Below are 17,810 nucleotides of genomic sequence, written 5' to 3'. Positions count from 1 at the left end.
GAGCAGGTTGACCTGAGACACAACCATATGGATCAGCAACAAAAGAACAATGAAAGATAGGACAAGAGGAAATGGTCTCAAGTTGCGTCAGGGGAGGTTCAGGTTGGACATTAGAAAGAACTTCTTCACTGTAAGAGTCGTTAGGCATTGGAACAGGCTCCCCAGGGAGGTGGTGGAGTCATCGTCCCTGGAGGTGTTCAAAAAATGTTTAGATGTGGCGCTTCAAGACCACAAGGTTTAGTGGACATGGTGGTATCAGGTACACGGTTGGACCTGATGATCTTTGAGGTCTCTTCCAGTCATAATGATTCTATGATTCTATGATTCTAAGAGTAATTCTGACTTTTATTATGCTTTGAAAAAATCTTCTCTAGAGTAATCTACTTGCTGTTAAAGAGGTAAATTCTCTACAGTAATCCAATTGCTATTGAAGAGGTAAATAAAAGGAGCCAATTCTCCAGAAATCTCAACTCTGTCTCAGTCCCGGAAGGAGCCACCCTAGCAGGGTTATCCATGCCTTCAATGAAGAAAGGCTTCCCTCCTATGGCTGTCTCAGTCTCAATCCGGTTACGGTAGTCGTAAACAGATACTAAGATCTCATGGTTTGGCTTTTCTGCACAATTTTGTCCCTAGTTGACGATGCCGACTGGAAACCACTTCATGGTGTTCCAGTAGCAGCAAACCAGAGGTCCCCCACTGTCCACCTACGGCATAAGGAGGATGTTATAGCAGGACCAAACCTCAGGTCTCTCATAGCAGCTATATCCCACAGGTTGATTGGGAAAATCAAATTCTGTCCTGAGTTCGTGAGGATTTGGGGGAACAAGGACATTTTGGACTCAAAACTTCACAGCTCAGCCCTGAGATCCCTGCAGAATAAATAGATACAGAAGGTAAGAGGAGGAGATCAGTCGCAAGCTCTGGCTCAGTCCGATGCCCGGTCCTTCTCAGCCTTTTCCACATGCTCCCGTGGCCCCAGAAGGGTACCTGAATCCTATCACCAAGAGACAACATCCAGGAGTGAAAAGGGACATTTGCTGTGACTGTTCCTTCAGTCCTTGACTTCTCTGCAAAACTGGTACAGGTAGGTGCTGGGTACATGCCACTGTTAATTTTGGGAGCTAGCATCCAGAAATTGGACAAAAGATGAATACTAATCCTGACAAATCCTTCTTGCAGCCACAGTAATTTTTCTGAAAACTTGTCTGCTACTGCAAGGGCAGCCATCCCTCACCCAGTGTGTGCAAGCCTTCACACGCACCTTGCGGTCACCCTGCAAAGAGGACTATCCTCCTGTCGGCTGCTCTAGCTTGAGCACCAAGAGCACATCGAGCTGCTCGTATGACCTCTGCGTGCAATCGCTGAACACAATCTGAGTACAAAATCCACCCAGCCAGGTACAGCACTTTTCTGACAGTTATGTATATCTTAAGTGCTGTGCAGCCCCTACTCTAAATGTTTCCTTCCACGGTGGGTGTGAATCTTTTTTCTACCCTATCTCTAGTACATATGGCAAATAAATTCAGTACAAACCCATTTCCCGAGACAGCCAGCTTTCCTGGGAAATGTTGCCCTTCCCTCTTTGCACACTACTTTGAGAAATGTCTTTGTCATTAATGTATGAAGCCCCTTCCGCCGGCAGCTACCCTGAGCTATAACACACATTAATTAATGAGTAAGGAAGCGGCTGTAGTCCCCTGTGCAACTCATCAGCACCCACTAAAGTTTATGGCTGAATTCCTACCCACTTCACTAGATGGAAGGCTCAGGTCATTAACATGTTTATCTTTTTTTTTATTTTATTTTTTCTATTTTTCTTTTTGGTTCAACAGGCATATAGGAGGGAAAAATTAAGATAAATACAGAGCAAATATTGCTCCAGCATTCGCAGACTCATAGAATCACCATTTAGGATGGAAAAGACCTTTAAGATCATAGAGTCCAACCATAAATTCAATACTGTTTGCACTGAAATGGTGTTATTATAGCTACGTGTCTGTACCTCAGCCAGTGGTGCTGGACCCTCTTCAGACTCAGGATCTAAAGACGTTTCCCAATCCTGTTTCAGCCAAGAAGTTGCTTGAATCGCAGAAGTGACCTTGCAGTGACCTTGGATCCATATGTTCTCAGCGTCCTCAGCAATGGCATCCTGTTTGAATGAATGAACATCTCCTAGGCTGTGCGCACAATTAAATTACTGGGATTTTTACTGCTAATTCCCTCAAGGCAGGAACAGGCCAAATACATTATCCCAGTAGCGAAAGGAAGGCACTTCGAGCCTCCTACACAAAGATAATAAATGAAGTCAAGAGAGTGGGAGCCGTTCGCAAGGCAGTGACGCAGCAACGGCTGACAACCCCTCATCGGTGATATGTCGGGATGCGTCGTGCCAGCTTTTCCAAGTACAGGAGATTTTTTAGCGCTGGCAAAGCCCCTGCACATGGTTGGGGCAGATCAGTTTTAGTGTCGAATTTGGAGGCTGTTCACACTTGCAAAGGATTTTTCTCCCAGGGCGCTTAAATACCAGTTAATTCCTGATACCTTGTGCCTATCCTTGGGGGCTGGAAAAGTCTTATCGTATTTCATAGCTGAGAAAACCACAGCAGAAAAGGGATGCGATTTGCATGAGGCAATGGCAGAGTCAGGAATCTCTCTCTAAACTATACATCACGCAGTTTTCCTTTTGAATCAGATCTGCTTTTCCCTGTTTACCTCTTTAGCCATGTTCATTTTGTTCTCTGCCCGGTCGGTGGGGAAAGGGAGAGCTGTCTGCAGGGCTTGGGGGACTGTCAGCTGTGGAAAGCGATTTAAAACCTGGGCCGAGAGGGAGTCGGGCAATGCTGTGAAAACCCAGGCAGCAGCTGCAAAGCCATTTCTCTAATCCACAAGCCCTGAGACCCAAATCCTGCTTCAGATCCCTTTCCCCACGGGCCGAGCTGGTCAGCTTCATGGGTGCAACATCTAACATGCCATTTCTCTTAAATTCAGCTATTTAACCAGACGATTTTATCACAAAGTGGGTTAAATCATCCTCTCTATGTGATAATCTCACCCACATAATTATAGCGGTAGCCCGGATGAATCAGTAGCCTGTTTTTTATAGGGCTAAAGATAGAGAAAATAAACTCAGTTCTTGGACACTTCTGACTATCCCCGTATCCACCTCAAGCTCTCAGAAACACTGGCCCAAGGTTTTCCATCCTTGTGGAGGAGAGGGTGTGGGAGGAGTGAGCTTTGAGTGCTGGTGTAATTATCTCAGCTCTGTGATGTTTCCAGCAGCACTAATTTAATGAATGCTCAGGTTAACGACTCTGAAGATCGAAGAACTTATTAAATACTGCTTTCAGCCTCCTGTGTGGCAGTGGTGAAATACTTCTACTTCTGGTCAGCAACACACATCAGATACCTGCTCTGCTCTCCAGTCTCAGTGCCAAGCTTCTGGACAGAAAAAAAAAAAAGCTAAAAAGAGCATCTTTGCTTTCTGGTTGATTTTCATTCATCTTCTAGTCACCTTAAACAGTGACACTTCTCAACTAGAAGATGAGTGAAAAGCAATGACATCAAATCAGACCTGGTGCTGAATTCGTGCTTTCCACAACTGCATGTTAATCCTCCCATTAGGAGAGGTGAGAGCGGTGATGTATTAGCTGGTAAATAGTTGTGGGTCGTATAAAAACTGTCACTGACTAACAAGGCGCTTTGTTCACTGAAGCTGATCAAAAGTTTCATCCTTTTCACCACAGCCAAAACCTTTTTGTGAACACCAGGAGCCTTTCTGCTGACTTCAGTGGGCTTTGGATCAAGAGTGTAATCGTCTTCCTTTCGTATTTGTATTCATGTCTGCAACACGGTAATTGATCAGAGCAAACACGTTCAGCCACATAAATCATCTGAGGTGGGAGAAGTTCTGAGGGAGGGAGAACAACCCATCTGATACTCATTAGGTGGATATACAATCCTCGCAAGTCATCGCTGGTTTCATTTTCATTTTGGCAAGCTCTGTGTAAATCGGAGAGAATCAGCACGTGGATAATAACACTTGCCATTAGAGCTGCCCTGGCTGCAGGAAGTACAGGCTTTTGCAAACAGATGATTTCTTCAGTTATGTCACGGTGAACAAGCCATCCTCCGAAAAAGGTGGAAGGAAGGAGGCTACAGCCATTTTTAGTGGCCAGGTATTGAAAATGAACCAGGTAACACAGGGCACCCGGACTCCTTTCATGAGATCTCTTTGACATCTCAGGTGAGACCCTTCAGCTACTCTGTCCCTCCATCCCCTTGCTGGAAAATGGGAGAACAAGGCCACCTGCCTCCATCCACACTGATGTCAGGGGGTCCATTAGTAACCACGGTGGCATGGACTTAGAGGCCGGTTATAATGCATCTGGCCCAGACTCCTGTCTCTGACAGTCATCTGTGACAAGTGCTCAGGGAAGGGGAATGAGAAACAGGGCAAGTATTTACAGAGTTGTATTTACATCACAGTGGTTAATAGCCTTAGAGAGATCTCCATCCAGGAAGTTATCTAATTGCTTTTTGAATCCATTTATCCCTTAGGATAAATACCCACAACATCCTGGTCAGTGATTTCCATAGTTTAATTATCTGTTGGATGAAAAAACACTTCCTTCTCTTTGTTTTAAACCTGCTGCCTGATAGAGCCATCTGATACCCCCTCCTTCGTGTGTTTTGAACAGTAGTGACCAGAGGACAGCTCTTGACTGTCCCCTCCTTGCTGCCCATGACCTTAGAATGTCACACCCCCTTCAGACATCTCTTTTACAAGCCTCAGAGTCCTGTTGTGTTATTCCCCTTCCCACCAGAAGCCATTCCATGTCCCTGTTCATCCTTCCCACTCTACTCTTCTCCTTTTGTAAAACTACTCCTCCTTTCTCAGATGGGGTGGACAGGAATCCCACACAGCACACGAGATGTAGGCTCCCAAGATCAGTGCCCTGACATAACATCCATTTGCTTTGCTACTTATTCGTTTCCTAATAATTCATAATGCTCTCGTTACCTTTTTGACCTCTGCAGAGCCTCATGCTGATGTTTCTGAAGGACTATTCACAGTTACTCCAAGATCTTCTTACGTGGTAACAGCTAATTTAGAGCCTATTATTGCATGCCTACAGCTGGAGTTGCTTCTCCCCATATTCATTACTTTTCCTTTATCAACAGTGAACTGCATCTGCTGTTTTAACCTCCAGTCACTCAGAATAATGAGAGCCCGCTGCACCTCTGCACAGTCAGTTGTAATTTCGACCACTCTGAATAACATTGTGGCATCGGCCAACTTGGTCATCTCAGCATTCGCCTTCCCTGAGCACCACGATTCCTTGCACGGATGCCAACACAACTCCTCTTGTAATCCCCTTCTCTGGTCAAATTCTTCCTCCATGTTGCCTCGTTTCAAACCGAAGCCCTTCTACTTCATGACAGTTCAGTTTCTCCATGAGCCTTCGGTGAGAAAACTCATTAAAAGAGTTTTAGAGATCTCAGCGCATTGTATCAGCTGGATCACTCTCTGCCACATGCTTGTCTACTCCTTCAAAGAATTTAAATCTGCCGGTGAGTCATGACTTTCCCTTAAAGCTGTGTTGACTCACTGTAATTGAATAAGAAGCGGATCCTCTGAGTCATCACACCCATTCCCCAACTCCGAGGGCAAGCACACAGTAGGTTTTTGTGTCCAGCTGGATCCAGAGATGCTCTACTCCCCACAGCTTCACTCACCAAGCACACAAAGCATTGCTGGACCCCCTTGCTGCAAACCAAACAACTTCAGTTGGAGGGACCAAAAGCTACAAACCAGAGGAAGAAAGCAGGAGAGACATGCGACATCATCAACATCCCATGTCCTTGCAATAGGAAGGAATGTTTTTGACAAATTAAAGAATTAAGCCACCACAGCCTGAAAGTGTTCACTTGTCTGCCCGTATCATAAAATGATAAAATGATGAAAGCCTTATAAAACCACGGGACACAGGAGAAGTGTTCCAATTCTTATGAGCTGCGTATCAAAGCACCCTTCAGAAGCAAATTTAAGAGACTGCAACTGCAGAAACACCTTTCCACTGCTTTGTTTTGGGGCTTCCCAGGATACCTTCCTACTTAAAGCAATCTCTCCCTTAGGGTAAAAACCCCTTCCTCATCATGTTAGCAATAGTTCAGTGACGGAGAACCCGCCGCAAGGGTGGAGAGTGGATCACTCTCTTCAATATTAAGGTAAGGTACAATAGGAAAGTCATGTTGTATTAACTAGTCATAACTTTGAACTGAAATGTGCTTAGCTTTGACTCCTGGCCCCCAGGGGACCCTTGTCTGGTAGGCAGAAGGGCCTGTAACCTCAGACCTCATACAGGTACTCTCCATCCCTACAGACTGCAGTCAGACCATCATCGATCCACCTCGCGTCAGATATTTTGAACAGCCTGAGGGATTGACCACGCTTCCCTGGTTTGTGACCTTTTGCTTGCATCTCTGATAATTTACCTATATGGACCCAATTTTCATTTGCAGGCTTGTTCCTTAAAAAATTCTATTTCAGAAGTCTTCCCTTGCAATTTTGGAGCCACGTTAGCACCAGTAAAAGGATGCCAGAGCTTTTGTCACTTCTGCACTGGTTTAGCACTCTTCTGCACAGCTGACATGAGCGTGCAAGGGGTGAGTTCAGCTCCAGGCTGATCACCTCTCCTCAGTGTTCCCAGTGCAAGTGTCAAGCTCCCATTGCAGTCATATTACCGAGGCATGGTTTGAGGTGGGGGCAGTGGGATGCCAGGGGGATATCCTGGGACATCTAATATAGCACTGGAGACTTAGATGTAGGCACCAGTCCCGCCTTGGAAGCCATGTGTCTCCCTGCGAGCCAGACACCTTGGACTTGCTTTTAGTTAATGGGCAGCAATAAGCACTCATACAGGGATTTATCTCATTTTAAAATAGATGGTTACAAGAGTCTTAATGACTCACATGTCAGAAGTGTTGTGTTTTTTTCTCCCCGTTGATGGAAAGGTGATTCGGTAGATGCAGATGGCTATAGAAAAGACATTTGTACCTGGCCGGATAAATCCCACCCAGGGCCGTACAACAACTACTGCTATTGCTATAGCTATGTGGGGTGAGAGCCCCGAGCATTCCAGACAGCGTAAAGGGCATTTGCCCTTTCCAAACTGCTGACAGTTCTAGGTGGGCAGGACATATTGCAGGTGAAGGAAAGAAGTCCTTCTCCACCTTTTTCACAGAACTAAAGAAATCAAAACCCAGAGACCTAAATGCAACCTAGCATCATTTCCGCATTTATCAGAGACTGCCAAGATCACCTCCTGCTACAACTGATGGAAGGGGGTAGACACCTTCAGCCCATGACTTGGATCAGCCCCACACCAGGGGACAATGTAGGGTACGGTGAAGCTGAGCCGGAACAATTCCAGTGCTTGTTTGTAGGCACACAATGATTCCTTCCCCTGACAGTAAGGCCAGGGACTGGGCCCCTCTTCATCTGCTGTTGACCTGAACTGTGCGTGAACTGTGACTTCCAGCTGAACATACTCTGTCCTTAATCACCACATCGCAGAGCTACCCCCACAGACCTCCTTTGCAGAAATTCTCTGAAATATAATTGGGCCATTTGCTGAATTTTGTCTGGATAGGCAAGATGCTGAAGGAGGCATTTGCTTTGTGAGTCCCTCATACTGTAATTATTGTTCAAGTTACCGTTGCATCAGAACCTAACAAAAGATGCTTAAGAAAGCAAGGAATTAGACATCAATTGTGGTTCATGGGGTCATGGAAGAAATGTAGCAAACAAAAAAATAACACACAGGCCATCTCTAGTGTCTGTTCTTTAGCACTTGTACCCCATGAACATCCATTAATGCTAATGTTTATGACTAAATAGAACTATAAGTCAATTACAGATCCTGTTAGTGTTAATTCACAGTCAATCTATATATTTGTCTGCAGAACCGCTAGGGAATTGGAATACAATAGATTTTTCTTTTTAAGTGAATGGATTTTTTTTTTTAAAGTACAAACACTTGGGAGCTCTGCTATTCAATCTCCTTGAGTTATTACAGGAGTATGGTCAGTGATCCACAAATTAGACTTGTCTGGTACCAGTACGATGGCAGCTGGTGAAATGTCTGAGCCTTTCTGTTCATGTCCTGTTGCCACATGGGGGTATTTAGGCAGTGGTCAGTAGGACAAACCTTCTACATGATGCCTCAGTGATGATATCTGTGTGGCTTTAGTTACTCACATAAAACAACTTGCTGCAACGGGAAAAATCTAGCGCACAAACGGCAAACAGTGCAAAGACTTAGGATGGTAATCCTTTGGATCCAGGTGAGGATCAGGTGGGTGTGCAACCTTAGGTCTAGATGCAACTTGTCCATCTTAGCCTGGCTCTGGACATGAACAAATGTATCCCGATCCTCAGCAAAGCTCAGGTAAGGTTAATATAAAGCTTTTATCTACTTTCTGTCCAGACAGATCATACATCTACGCAGTGCATGGCTTCCAGGTTTCCTGTGACCACATCTACAATAGCAAGCTCATCATCTCCAGGGCTTGCTCCCTGACCAGGGGTCTCTGCCTTGCCTGCTCTTTCCTGGCCTCTAAACTGGGGTGCCAGGATCCAAAGTGATTATTGTGGGTGGCTTTTGACCCATGTAAAAGCTGGAGTTGTGTCTGGAAGTCATCCAGGAGACAGCTGGTTGGCACAGACCAAAACCATGCCCAGGGCTGCTCTACCTCCTTGACAGTGCTGACTTTGTACAGGATTTAGCTATTTTGAAATCTGGCCTCATTCTCATTTGACAAAACCCCCATAATCTTTATAGAAAAGCATAGCTCGATAGATTGCACTAAGTGTGCCTTGCTATCTGCCCAGGGCAGATGAATTGACTGTCCAGTGGTCCGTCCTGCAGAGCAAGCATCAGGTTTGGCCCTGGCCCCCCAGTTCATTACCAGGCCAAAATGTGCCCTACCTGACTCTATCAGCTCTTCCCAGAAAACCATCCATCAGCAAAATGATTCCCCTCCAGCAAATTAGCAAATTCTAATGAAAAGTTCTGTCACCTGTTTCTCCTCTGAAGAGCTCCACTGCTAGCCTAGGACATGGTTTTGTCTTGCTCTCTTTATTTCAGGTTGCAAAATATTTCTGCCTGGTCAAGGTTCCACTAAAAGTGGGCAGTTTCTGGGTTATGAGCATTATCACACATGCAATCATTGTGTACTTTCGCTGCTTGGAAAGCTCACATTTCTCAGACGACTCTAACATTACTGTAGATCAAAATAGCACCCTCATCAGCTTTCTGAATACAGGACATTCATTTTCCAGGGTACAAGTGCTCTTGCTGTTTCACCAGCATAATTCAGCTGCAGAACTTCAGGCTGGGCTGGGAAGTGCATTCTTTAATCATGTTAATGTTATCCTGTGGCAGTTTTCTTTTTAAAATTTTTGATTGAATTTAATGGAGGTCAAAGTCACTAGATGAATAGTTTCAGAGACAGATGCTCTCTGGCTCATCAAAAAATGATTTTGCAAAGCAAACTTCTCCTCCGCTGCCCAGCGATGGGCGAAGCTCGAAATGGCTTTGTAGTCCATGGTCCCTGTACCCGCAGTCCTTGTCTAAAGGGCAGGGGATCTCTCTCTGTCCTGGCTGTTGTTTTAGTTCCCTCAATGAATGATTCCTACAGGATGAAGCTGTGCATACATGTGTCTGCCCAGCTGTCCCCCGGCAAACACACGTACACGTCTAAGAAAACCCCTGCCCAGTGGAGGATGGAGACCTCAGTCCTGACACAGAGGCTGCAGGAGAGCCCAGTCCTTACCAGGCTCTCAGAGGAGGGGTTGGGGGTTGGATGCTATGAAAAAAAAAGATGTCTTTTGGCTTTCAGACTTTGTTTGGCATCAGGACCGAGGTCCTGTGGGTGGAGTATGGTGTGAGGGCACAAGTTGTGAGTGAGGTTTTCCCACATTTGGGTGTTTGTGTCAGCTCTCTCCCCTTAGCAGTCCCTGACATGAAATACCTCTCGAACTCAATAATTCAGCTTGAAATGTCCATCACCCTATATCACTATCTCACTGCAATAAGATGTGACTAGTTCTGGCACTCACAGACCAACCTGACGTGTTAGCAGAGGACATTTGGATCAGAACCAAGACCTCACCTGGGAAAGTTTCTAATATTCAAATTAAACATTCCTGGATGAAATTCCCCTCCCAGTTCTTTTGCTTTGACCCTCCTGGACAAACTTTCCTGACTCCTTCAGTGCCTGGGGCAGGGCTGAGGGGACACCAGGCAGGAGGAGGACACAGCCCATGCTGTGCTGAGCCCTCTCTGCAGGGACGCGAGACCCACCCTGCCCAGGTCAATATGCCTTTGCAGGCAGTTCCTTGGCCACTGGGCATCCTGCTCTGGCCTCCTGCCGAGAAGCTTTAGCAACCCCAGGAAGCTGTGGGAAGGACTGATGTTCATTCCTGAAGCAAAGGTGCTTCTCCTCCAATGACTCTGTGGCCTTGTAGGCAGCATGGCCATTTGGGAGCCTGTTTGCTTTACCTGGCACGAGCCTTCTTTTCCTTTCTCCAGCTCAGCACACGTCACGTTCTCCACTAGCTGCGGGATCCGCTCCAAGCACTGCTCCTTGCTGATGAGCTTCATCCGCGCTTTCTGCAGCATGTAGGATGCTGGCACGGCAGCTGCTAAACAACAAGTGAGAAGAGAACGATTAACAAAATCTGCAGAGCATTGTAGACTTGTAAGGGTGAAAGCAGAGCCAGAGACTAGCCCTTGGCAACACTCTCAGTTGAATTTATAAAGCATCTCAGGGCAAGAGGGTCTCAGGGCACAACTGTATGGTCTTGGGGTCATGGGGGCTTACAGGGGCTGTCCAAATCATAGAACCATAGAATCATTGCATCACAAAATGATTTGGTTGGAAGGGACCTTAAAGCCCATCGCGTTCAACCCCCCCTGCCATGGGCAGGGACACCTCCCACCAGACCAGGTTGCTCAAAGCCCCATCCAACCTGGCCTTCAACACTTCCAGGGATGGGGCAACCACAGCTTCTCTGGGCAACCTGTACCACTGCCTCACCACCCTCACCGGGAAGAATTTCTTCCAACTGTCTCATCTAAATCTCCCCTCTTCCAGTTTAAAGCCATTGCCCCTTGTCCTATCATTCCCTGCCCTTGTAAAAAGTCCCTCCCCAGCTTTATTGTCGGCCCCTTTAGGTACAGGAAAGATGCTCTAGGGTCTGCCCAGGGCCTTCTCTTCTCCAGGCTGAACAACCCCAACTCTCTCAGCCTGTCCTCACAGCAGAGGTGCTCCAGCCCTCGGATCATCTCTGTGGCCTCCTCTGGACTTGCTCCAACAGGTCCATGTCCATGATAGCAAAGACAAATTTGTGCTCTTGACTTTATGCCAGACTAGGAGATGGGTACGTAGGTAGATGGGGATGTGGTGTTAATGGGCAAAACTGAAATCCTGGTGAGTGGAGGCTTCCTAAACAGGATTTTAAAAAAAAATCACTTATTTTTGTAGATGAACTCTGGGATGTGGTACAGCTGAAGACCCTCAAAGGGATGACTTATCCTGCTTGTCTTGGTGATGACCTGAGATAAGCAGCACTGCACACCTTGGGTTTCTCACTCACATTACTGGGGAACTCGGTTTGAGGGACTCTTCATGGGGTCCTGCATGAACCTTGCAGAGGAAAGTCCACTGAGTTTTCCCCAGAGCAGACCATCTTGTTATCCCCACGCTCTCCTGGGGGGCTCTGAGGCCATGCCTCACCCAGGGGACCAGCTGTATCCTTCACAAAGTGGCTCTCAGGATGGCAGCACGCAATAGAAATAACTGTTTTATTCTTCTCTGGAGATGGGAGAACAGAAATTGCAGTGGGCACTAGCAAGCGACAAAAAGAGTAAAAATATGCAGGGTTACTTGGAAAAAACAGTCATTTTACCCATGTTTCTCTTTAAAGTGAACCTGAGTCTGAAGGATAAAACTGACTTTTGGAGGATATTGCTGCTGGGCAGGAGACCTACTGATTTTCAGAAACTCATTCCTTTTCCCATATTCCATCTTCCAGCACCTTCAGGAAGGTGGGACTCAAAGATAAGATCTCAAAGATAAGATCTAAGAGATAGAAAGTTGTCAGGTCCCTATCCCAGCTACGATGAGGCCGCTCCATGGAAGTGCCCACAGATTAAAATGCTTTGATGTAGGTATCTCCAAGGAGGTGGTTCCACTTGCTGAGGTCTAATTGACTGTGGTTGAAGGGGAATCAGGCTAGTGCCACCTGAGGTGCCAGACTGAGAGATGTCCACCTACAAAAGGCTGATAGAAATGAGAAATGACCTATTTTTTTTCCCCCGCCAAGGAACAATGGCTCACAATTTTTGGAATGGCCCATATGACACCATCGCACATCCCTCTCACCAAACTCAGCTTCTGCTGGTTTTCTTCTGAAACATCTCCCAAACAGAAGGGATGTGGGCCAGGGCTGAGCGCACTGACCTCAGGCAGGGTGCAATTTTGATAGCAGTAGCGATGTCAGCTGAGCCCACACAGCACCGTGAGTCTGATCTCCAGAGCCACGCCGTCCTTTTTGCAAAGAGACTAGCTGAAGAGCAATCCCGCCAAGCTGCAGAGCGACTCTGCAGCAGCCCCCGGCTTTTCTGTTTCTAAGAGCACGTTACCTTGGTGAAATGGGAGAGTTTCACAACTATAAAACAGTGTTGCGTTGTGTATTACTGTTACGTGAGGCAAATGAAGCCTAAGAAGTAAAATGCAGTTTCAGAGAGAAGACGGTAACCCTTTGGAGCAGAATAGCAAGGATTAAATGGGACACTCACACACTACATCCTAGGAAGGACTGTTAAACCCCCAAGGCACCACCCTGCCCACTCTCTCCTGATTAATTCTTTCCAATAACGAAATCGCTCATTAGCCATTTAGTGACATTTGTTCAGGATAGACATTTTGGGTCACAATCAGTGCTGGAGTTACTTTCATTAGGGCTTAAACGAGAGCAATTAGCAATAGCAATCTGCTGATCTAAATGAGTGAAGAAGAAGGGTGGCCAGTACCATTGAATCAATCTGGTTCATGGAAGCATTACAACAAAGATAACCCGAGACCTTAATTTCCCTTATTCCAGACCACTTCAGACCCAGCCTAACTTGCCCATCGGGGTGGAGCTTGTCTTACTTTGGATGCCAAAAAAATGCATCCAAAGGAAGGCTGAGCTCCTGCAGAGCAAAGGTGGCTGTCAGGTTTCAGTTGAACACACGTGCTCAGAGTACCAGGGACTTTGCTCTGGGGGTCAGTGGGTAACTGGTTCTTGCACTGAACAGAGAACTGGCGGATGTGCAGCAGCTGCCGGGGTCTGGATGTGTTTACCAGGGAGGTAGGGAGTGGAAGTTAGTGTGGGTAACCTCTCCTGGCAGAGAACATCTACGTTAAATGGATAAAAAACAGCCTCTGTTAGCAAATACATCTCCCGACAGCATCTCACCTGCATTTTTGGTTCCCCACCCAGCAACCCAGCAGTCTTGCCACGAATCAACGTCATGCATGGAGGGCAAGCAGATGGGGATTTTCTCATTGCTGAACTTGATGGGAGAGTTGCACAGGATCAGAGAAATATCATTTTGCATGCTCTTTCTGTCAAAGTTTTCGTGGATGATCAAGCTGTCCGGCTTGTATTCTTCCAGCGGGAGGTTGAGGTCAGTTCCCTCCGCCACAACAGTGAGATCTGGTGGCCTTTTAACAAAACAGAAGCAGCGCAGACATAAGCAAACATGAAGGCTTTGTGTTGGTGCCTCCTTCCCCTGAGCAGGGTAGGGTGGTGCTCAGCAAATTGCAGAGGCAGGTTAGCCATAAATATCGCAGAAATCTCCCCTCACTTCTAGGCAAAGTTAATTTTCAGGGGAGAGAGGTGCAGAGGTAGAACATGAATGCAACCAAGTTATAAACAGCCCAGTCGCTAACAAACAGATGGAGTGGGCTGGGTCTTCTGGATGGCTGTGCCCTGGACCACGTTGCCCCCAGCCAGCTGCTCCAGATTGTGATGTCTCAGGTCATTTGTCACCGAGCAACCTCGGCTCTCGGACCTGCCGAATTTTGGAGGGGGCTCAAAGAGGGTGGGACTCTGACCCTGGACATTGCATGGGGTTGATTTATGCAGAAACTACTGTTTTAAAATCAGACTTTCCAAGAGATAAAGATGTTTGCTATATGAAAGCAAAGGTACTTTGGGGGTTAGAATAAGCTGGAATGGAATACATCTCTTTTTACAAGGTACCGCAACATGTGTAGACGTACAGGAAATGCTTGGGACCATCAGAACAGCATCACGGGCATTTATACAAGGCTGCTCAGACCACCCTTCAAAATATTCCCCTTCTGCATCTCCTGGTTATGCAGATTTCAGCACATTTCTGTTGCAACACTATCTCTGATGAAAAATGGGCCTGTTTTCCCATTTTTCCAAATGAGATGGAAAATGGGCCATTTTCCCAAAGGAGACAAGTCCTGTTTTCAGGGCTCATATATGTCGCACTTGACCCCAAGGACATACATATCCTACACCCACAAGGTGCGATGTTATCAACCCCATCGGCTTGGGCTGTCCTCGCTTCCCTTGAGTACTCACACTTCCTCCACAAAGCAAAGGGCCACAGCTAATATCCACAAGACGCTGATGATGGTGCCTACGCAGAGATGTTTCCAGTTGCTCTGGATCCTCACATGCCACGGGAATTCCCCAGCCTTGGCATATCTCCCCACTGCGATCCTCTTGCCGGTCTCCAGAAAGGACTCGTAAGATGGTCGGAAGCCACACTCTGGGTTTGAAATGAAACATATTGCTCACGTACAGCAGTGCCACCACCTGTGCTACTAAACTAGAGGGCAAGACATCAGCTAAAGCACTGGTCTATAATTATCCATGCTACTTCATCTCTACCAAAGGCCCTGGTATCACTGTAGCCTCCCCAAACCTGCACTTTGCCAAGCACTGCCCAGGCAGTTTGGGGGCTAGCAGGGCCATAGATCATCTCCCATAGGCAGGATGGATAAAATCCTTGTGCAGGGAGTATGAGTGGAAGAGTTCAGCACCAGGCTGTAGCACAAGCCGTATGTATATGCCATCAGGTACAAGGAATAAGCCCAGGCCTATTTCACTTACCAGCATGTGTGTATACTGCAGGGCTCCAAGCGGTTCTGTTCCGCTGCTCATTTCTGAGCATAAGAAATTCAGGAAATAAACGTTTGTTGACTCTGTCAATCAGAGAAGCAAAACACATGAGGGTAAGGAGCCGCATTTCGATCTGTCTTGGAGTAACACTCTCCGACAATATTCAGAGGAGTGATGCTCCTGCAGACAGCTCAGGACAACTCCCTCGCTCTGAATGCTCACCGAAGACAACACACCTCTCTGCCACAGCAACCAGGGCGTGACATCACGCATTCCGTTTGTTTCCGTTGACGTCACAGATGGATGCTGCCCTCCCTAAGGCAACGAGGGGAAGCTCAGTGATTTCCAAGAGGCTTGGCATTTGCTTTAGCTATGATAAGGACAGGGCAGCAGTGAAACTCCTGTCTGTGTCCTGGACTGACTGGCACAGGGTATTGCAATGGTGGGCTTCATGAGCTGAGTGCCGTAGCCCTTTTGGGATCTTGAACCATGTTCTTGTCTCCAAAGACCTTAGACTCTGGTCCGACATCAGCTTTCATCTTTGACTCTGAGAAGTGCTGAAGCCTATCAAACTATGAATTAATTTTCTCTTTTTCGTTTAGACTGTATCTATGTTCTCAGAAGAAAGAGGCAGCTCTGTGATAGGGTAAATTTCAAACAGTGCTGCATCAAAAGTACAGCATCAAAGATGTTGAGGCAGCCACTCCCTTCTTCCCTAGGGGAAAGGGTGGCTTACAAGACCAAATGCATCTTAAAAACTAATCCATGAGGCTGAATAATTAACATTTCACCTTTACTGATTATATCTCTGATACTCTTTGTACCTTCAGCAGCAAATGCAAGGGGTCAAGGCCAAAACTCCACCCTACAGTAACTCCATAATTCATTCTGTGGTGGCAAAATATTTTGGTGTGGGCCGATTTGAGCATCAGTGGACCCATCTATGCTGATTTCTAAACCAACACATTATTTCCATCAAGACAGAACTTAAAAAAACCTCAGCCAGGTTCAGACTTGAGCCCAGCTATATTAAGGACAGAATGGTGCTTTCTCCTAAGACTTTGCAGCTTGTTTCGAAACAATAACTATAGCGTGGAGCAGGAGGTGAGGGAGGGGAAAGGACAGAAGGGAACCAAGCAACACCTTATGAGCACCCGAGTGATTCAGCACATGACATGTTTTGCCTTGTACATCGGCGCAAATCAGGAGTTATCCCACTGAAGTCTGAATTACGCTGAGGTTAAAAGTGCATAGGATGAAAGTAAGATTTTATTTTCCTCTCTTGGATTTTATGTCACCTCATGCTTAGGAAATGAGACGAAAGTGCTGGTTTCCTTGACAGTGAGCACCAGTGGCACAACAGGTTAGGGACAGGCGATCAGTTACCACAGCAACTGGAAATCCCGAGTGTGATGGGGACACATTTTGGGGCATCTCCAGAAAGAGCCTAACGTAGCAATCCTGCCAGAGGTAGCTCCTCTCAAGCTTGCCCCCAGTATAAATCTGCTGAAAGGACAGGTTTCCTCTGGCTTTTGAGACTGGCATGAACTCAGCACCAGCTGAGGAGCAAGGGAAGATGGGGAGCTAATTTCTCTGGCACAGACATACTGCCTGTCTTTGGATAAAGCAGGCAGGATTTCAGCACTGGATTGACAAGCCCAAAGACTGTCTACCTGATGCACATTTTCAGTCTCTTCAAGCTTGGAACAAGATCTGGTGTGCTGGGTAGTTACAGGAGATGTTCAGGGAGCTGTTTTGGGCCTTTCTGAGTCTAAAATCTGAGCTGGTGAGCAAGAAACATCAAACCAAGATATAGAGAGGAGTGCCATGGAGAGCTACCCAAAAGGAAATGCTGTGGATTTGTGTCTCTGGGTCCCCACTATCCATCCTTCAAAAATGGCTTTATGTGCTCTGCTGCCCAGAACTGACACATCAAGACAGACTCCTACAAGCTTTCGCTGAAGAAAGCACATCTGCAAAAGGACACACCAATGACACATGTTCTTCAAACTTAGTCATTAAGACAGCCTCTAAAATAGGAAACACATGAGAGGCTGAAGCCCACACTTCCCACTGCTCTGGGAAGTATTGCAAGCAGCAAGTTGGATGAGTGGGACCGAGCCATCCCCATCTCTCCTACTGAAGCTGTTTGTCCTACAATACTCCACAGCATATATATGTAACCCATAGGATCCCATAACCCCTTCATCCCCTATGTCCTTTGGCTGTAGCTTTTAGTCTCCACGCTAAGAATCCCATCAATAAAAGGAATATTTTGCCTTTTTCTGGCTGTCCTGCCATTTTGGCTGTATACGCACTGGAGCAGAGACTGCCCGACCTTACGTTTGTCCAGCACCTGCCATAATGAGCTCTGGTCTTGGTGGGGGCTCCACAAGCTATTGAAGTACAAATAATTAATCATAGGAATAATTATGTTACAGTGCCGCCAATACGAATTCTACTCCTCTGTACTGTCATGCACGATGATACAGATTTAAAAGCCCTGGTGTTTAATTAGCAGGCTGCGACCTTTATAATATTTGACACTTTTTTTAGATCTACCCAGATAAATAATTAGAGCCATGGAACACATCGCAGA

At 46.5% G+C, this 17,810-nt stretch overlaps 1 protein-coding gene across 1 annotated transcript; it reads right to left on the bottom strand.

Moving 5' to 3' along the window:
• Positions 1-407: 407 nt before the first annotated feature.
• Positions 408-15,338, bottom strand: LOC104160118 (serine protease 55-like). Its single transcript, XM_009698178.1, is given in 5 exon segments — positions 408-704; positions 10,566-10,693; positions 13,529-13,776; positions 14,669-14,858; positions 15,203-15,338. Coding segments are annotated over 5 exon segments (999 nt in total).
• Between the last annotated feature and the right edge of the window lie 2,472 nt (positions 15,339-17,810).

The sequence above is a fragment of the Cariama cristata genome, unplaced genomic scaffold, assembly GCF_000690535.1.
Source record: "Cariama cristata isolate BGI_N322 unplaced genomic scaffold, ASM69053v1 scaffold9914, whole genome shotgun sequence".
Classification (NCBI taxonomy): Eukaryota; Metazoa; Chordata; class Aves; order Cariamiformes; family Cariamidae; genus Cariama; species Cariama cristata.
Note: the sequence above shows the minus strand (reverse complement) of the source record. Positions and strands in the feature narration are given on the sequence as shown.